The sequence below is a fragment of the Aspergillus caelatus genome (genome assembly GCF_009193585.1).
Source record: "Aspergillus caelatus strain CBS 763.97 unplaced genomic scaffold BDV27scaffold_568, whole genome shotgun sequence".
Classification (NCBI taxonomy): Eukaryota; Fungi; Ascomycota; class Eurotiomycetes; order Eurotiales; family Aspergillaceae; genus Aspergillus; species Aspergillus caelatus.
Window position 1 is genome coordinate 1 of NW_022475831.1, and position 5,263 is coordinate 5,263.

The 5,263-nt window shown below is 48.2% G+C and overlaps 2 protein-coding genes across 2 annotated transcripts; both read left to right on the forward strand.

The window, feature by feature from the left end:
- The first annotated feature begins 832 nt into the window (after positions 1-832).
- BDV27DRAFT_139880 (DNA helicase ZGRF1-like domain-containing protein) lies at positions 833-2,600 on the forward strand. The gene is made up of 2 exons (XM_032069539.1): positions 833-1,938; positions 1,985-2,600. The coding sequence occupies exons 1-2, from the start codon at positions 928-930 to the stop codon at positions 1,991-1,993; spliced, it is 1,020 nt and encodes a 339-aa protein (XP_031920216.1). The 5' UTR covers positions 833-927; the 3' UTR covers positions 1,994-2,600.
- A 168-nt stretch (positions 2,601-2,768) lies between these two features.
- Positions 2,769-4,255, forward strand: BDV27DRAFT_95780 (uncharacterized protein). The gene has a single exon (XM_032078044.1). The coding sequence runs from the start codon at positions 2,856-2,858 to the stop codon at positions 4,188-4,190; it is 1,335 nt and encodes a 444-aa protein (XP_031920217.1). The 5' UTR covers positions 2,769-2,855; the 3' UTR covers positions 4,191-4,255.
- Positions 4,256-5,263: the final 1,008 nt, after the last annotated feature.

The window sequence follows — 5,263 nt, forward strand, 5'->3', positions numbered from 1 at the left end:
AAAAAAAAAAAAAAAGAAGAGTGAAAGGGGAGAGGAAGAGTTAAAAAGTGTCAGCAAAGGGAAAGAAAATAAGAAGCGTGCAGTAGGCGATGACGCAGCCACCATCTGATCGTCGTTTCATTTCACAATATGACTGACAGGCATTTAACAGTAGTAAATAAATACTGGAGATGAACCCTGTAAGGCCAATAAATGGAGTAATCTATCTGTAGATCCTTCCTTCCAGTCATTGTTCTTCATTGCTTAACGTCTTAGACCCTGGGTCTGTGCGGACACTGTACGATCAATCAATTTAGATCGCTCAATTGACTTGTCCATGGAGAATAATAACGTTGGGTTCCTGGAACTTCAATACCTACTGTACCATGGTCTTTCCTGCGACTTGTCTCCTGTGCGATGGAGTACCAGTGGAACCGGAGTCAAGTCCTGTAACTCCTTTAAGGCTGGAACTGGAGACTGCCAAGAAGACCCCCGGCTATTAATAAACATCTTGAATTGGACGAGGAAGCTGTTTCCCAGCGGAAGGGAAAGAGAAAGATACACTCATCACCATTTGAATCTGAATCTTTAAGAGTAGATAAAGTCGTAGTAGTGAGTAGTCCATATGTTCGCATTGATAGTACATACCAGTAGTAACTGTAAATGTCAAGTATCGGCATGCCAATAAAGAATAAAGATTACCATACGCGTATCATCGATACCAAAGTCTAGACTTCCCCCGCGACTCTCAGGCACCAGCGAGGTGTTTCCGCCTAAGGCCAACCACGCCCGCCTTTCTCGCCTGTACGGTCAGGCAAATAAATCTCTCTTTTCTATCAACGGAACAAAGTGCTCTGCAACCACGTCGACCCCTGCCTCGTCCCCGCCCAGCGACCAGATGGTGCTCAGCCAGAGGGTCGCCAACTATTGGCCCTCTTCCCTTCGACCATGTCGACGCCCTTATCCTCTGCCCCGCGTGCCACCCCCGGCATGAGCGTGCCGGCGACTCAGAACACCGCGCCCGTCATCAAGTTTCGGTGTCTCTACACCCACGATATGCGCCGCAAAGCCAAACGCTGGCAAGATGGCTACCTCAGATACCACACGTTTAACAAACGCATCATGGCTTATGATATCACGGGAAATTTTATTGGTGACCTACACTGGCGACAGGGTGACGCAATCCAGGACGGGGACGAGCTGGAACTGGATAGAGGCGTGTTGATTCAAGTCTGCGAGCCAATGGAGAAGACAGAGACAGATATTTCCGGTCTTTACAGCAATAAGAAAAGCCAGGGATCCCCATCACGGCTGGGGGAACCACCGACGCCGTCTTTACGCACATCCACTTCTCTACGATCCTCAATCGGCTCCCAGTCGTCTCGCTCCCTTAATGATCTGTTAGGCATCAAGAAGACACCTATCGGGCACATGGTCTCTCCGTATGAAGAAAGACATCCGCCGGAGCAGAGTAAAGGTCATGCACAACCACCTGAAAGAGCTGTAAAGAGGCAAAGGCTTGCATCGGAGAACGTACTACGTGCACATGGTTCGAGTCGGCCCCAGCCCGTAACTATTGATTTATCAGAGGAGCCTCCTGCAGTCAAGCCAGCTGCTGTAGCTGCAAATACTAGATCAGTAGTGCAGCCCAGGAAGACTCCAAGCTCAGTGAAAGCTCCTTCAGCCACAGTATCGCCACCAGACAAATCACCGAGTGGTAGAGCTCAGCCCATTGTTGCTAAGACCCAGAACCCTGTCACCAATGCCCCTCCACCAGCCGAGAAATCCACGAGGATTGCTGTGGATACTCCAGTCAACACACTTAGGTTGTCCACGGAGCGTCCGAGGAGAAAGTTGATGTATAGCGCCTTATTACCTGGCCAAACAGCCTCAAAAGTATCCCTTCCCTCCCCCTTGTCAGAGAAGACAAATGTACCCGTGCGAGAAACCCCGCCGTTAGTATGTTCCTCATCTTTCTATTAGCGCTATAGACTGACGGCCCCAGGGAGAGTGACTTGACAAATCCCGATCCTGTGCCAACGAACGCTGATTTCATACCCTCTGCTTCAACGCTGGCTGCGTTAGATGAGATGCCCAGTGGCTCCAGATATGGCCCGGACAAGACCGCAGCAGATAATCGCGCGCAAGGTACTCTACCAAAGTCTGGTTCGACTGGCCTCCGCAAGTCCTACTCAGATCCCACTACTTTAACAACTGCAAATGGCGTCCGACCGCGATCACTACCTTTTAAAAGCCCGCTTAACCGTTGTATGGAAGAAGATGAACCCCGTGAGCAAGGACCCTGGACTTCTGAGGCCCTAGACCTTTTCGACTTCTGGCCGCCTGGGCGACCCAAACCTAATTGATTTACGTTTATGATACCCGATACCCTTCAGATTGTGTATCCATGGCTACCATCACAAATTTTCTCAAATGATTGGGCGTATGAAACCATTGTCATGAGATAACTTGCCTATGATTTATGCGAGGAGGCGCTAGACTGTTGATACCCTAAATTCAAAAGAAGTAATGTCAACTGAACAGTCTATTCAGCTCGTAAAGAGGAGTATGGGCAATAGTCATGTCGCTCAACAGAACATAGCATAAAACATACCTTCCACTAGTCATCTGATCAATTGGAAAAACAGAAACGCATTGCTCTGTGGTTGTATCTCGTGGTAAATAAACATACCAAACCAATGATTTGCGCCACGTCATGTGTCCAGGCACGGGAGCTTAAGTATTTAATTACTTAGTAGTGTAAGTCTGTACATGCTTCAGCCTACATTTCTTCATCCACCTCACAGAACCTAAAACAAGCAAAGAACAATAATGCGATCTTAAACGACACATTTCCTCAATACGTATTACTGACCATGGCGCATGCAATGCACCTAGGTGAAGTACCCCCAGTCTTCCAAATCGACCTCTCTCTTCCCCCATCCGAAAGATACATCCACGTCGCAAGACAATACCACAACCACCTAGTTTCCATAAAGAGTCTCTTTGACCAACTCATCACCGAAGCGCTCCCCAAATCCCTCCAACCATGGATCAAAAGACTATCACGTCTATCTCTGCGCCGCCTATACACCCACGAAGAAACAGAAGAAATCAAAGGCATTAGCCGCGCCACTGGGATAGAACTATACTTATTAGTCTCATTCAACGTGCTCCTGGACTTACTAATGGGCTGCACAAGCGGCGCAGCACTAACGAAACTTGATAACCCCGCAGGCGAGCAATCGCAGCCTCGACTCTTCCATTTCCGGACCCTAGACTGGGGCATGGACGAGCTCCGCAAGTTGCTCGTCTGCTTTGAATACGTCCGCGGACCTGATTACGATACCGTCCTGGCGACGAATATCACTTACATCGGGTTTGTGGGTGTGTTGACCGGTGTCAGGAGGGGACTTAGTGTTTCTCTGAACTTCAGACCGAACCATGATACGAGCAGCTGGCTGCGTAATTATCGGTATTATGGAAGTCATTTACTTGTGCTCTTCGGGTGGAGACGGTCTATATCCTCTATGCTGAGAGAGTATATCCTTCCTTCGGATGGTCCGTTGCCCCCGCCGGCTCTCGACAAGGTCTGGCCGACGGTAATGCGGACACCGTCTACAGCTGCGTATCTGATCTTTTGTGATGGGGTCGATGCGGTGGTCCTGGAGAAAGACCACCGGACAGCTCACATAGAACGACAATCATCTTTCATCGTCGCAACAAACAGTGATCATGTCACCCCCTCGACGAGGGAGAACGGACACCAAGGGGACCATGTCGGTGCGGCCCTAGGAACAGGGGTGGCCGTCTCAGTTGTGGATCTCATAGGAGACAGCGAAGAACGGAGGAAATTCATGCAAGCGCACTGGGACAAGAAAGTCAGGCAGGCGAGGAAAACCACTTCAATCCCAGAATGCACGTACTCAACTGCCCGCAAAGACCCTCTCAAACGCACTCGCGCGTCTCAGAGGGGAGATGGATCGTTACATGAAGCCGCCCCAAATGGATCTTCTTTACCTGCTCCTAGTTCGGGTACGCTGGTGGACTCCCAAGTCACAGCTACGCTAAAGGAAGCTGTTAAATGGACGACGACATACCCTACCACCAATGAGATGACCCATTTTGCGGCGGTGATGGATCCCACGGAGGGAAAGGTAGTCTGGATCAGACGGTACTTGGAACCATTATCATTTGATACACGCTATTAGAATTGGTTTCGATACTGGACAGGGCATCTATGATAACTACAACCACAGCCACAACTAAGGCTCCCCCCTTCCCGGACAGATAGAAGGACGCGGCGGCAGCAGGACAACTACCTTACAGATAATATACGTGAGTTGGCTAGCATCTAGACCTTCTGGAAGAATAGAATCGAGCTAGTAGCATCTCTCAAACTTCCTGGCCCCTTTAAGCCATTCAAAATCAGCAATATAACCGAGTACCTACAATCGTCAGCATCTTTAGAGGTCGCATTACGGTATAGAGAGATGATTGGAATCTATCTAAGTTTCTGTCTTCAGTAGATATTGATTGACTCGATATGGGGCATGGGGCATCTTATGGCTACCTTAGTAGCCCTTGTACTTTGTAGATAATAGGTCTCAATTCTGAGTATAACCCACCTGGGGAGTTTCAACTTGATTGTAAATCTAAACATACACCAAATTCTAGTTGCGGTGGGCTTAACCGACACTGAGGGCAAGGATATTGCTAAATTAATCTATTCCATACCTTTAAACAGCGTGATGGTGAGTACACGCCCATCCAACAAAAGAGCCCTGGTAACAGTGACTCCTCAGCTATCTTTCTTACTTGAATAAAATATGAGGAATAGATCCAACCCGGACACATCTCCTCAACGGCAGATGCAGCTTCTTCCGTGTACCAATCCCAATCTCTAGACCGGAATCGTCGCTAGGAGAAGACATGAAACGCGTCGTGTCATCGACAGACACGTTCGCAAAGACCACGGTAGCGACATTGACGGAACTCACGTCGAGCCTGGGAATTATGAGGAGCCATCAGAACTATTGATTTCAGCACTGGTAGAATTCAGGTCAGTCCCGTTCACCATTCAGGAGATAATCACTCGGCAATGGTAAGATTGTAGTAAATCGTCTAGTCTTTAGAATTACTTAAATAGCATCGTAAATCAATGCTCACTTCGAACCCTTTTCATTGTTATGTAGGTGGATGTACTCCCGCTACATGCAAATCATTCAACACTATCATTAACTGCGGATCAGATTTATGATACCAATTATAAAAAAAAAAAAAA

What these genes read in the sequence shown, in the direction of transcription:
- BDV27DRAFT_95780 (XM_032078044.1), top strand. Translation starts at nt 2,856, where the DNA reads ATGGCGCATGCAATGCACCTAGGTGAAGTACCCCCAGTCTTCCAAATC.
- BDV27DRAFT_139880 (XM_032069539.1), top strand. Translation starts at nt 928, where the DNA reads ATGTCGACGCCCTTATCCTCTGCCCCGCGTGCCACCCCCGGCATGAGC.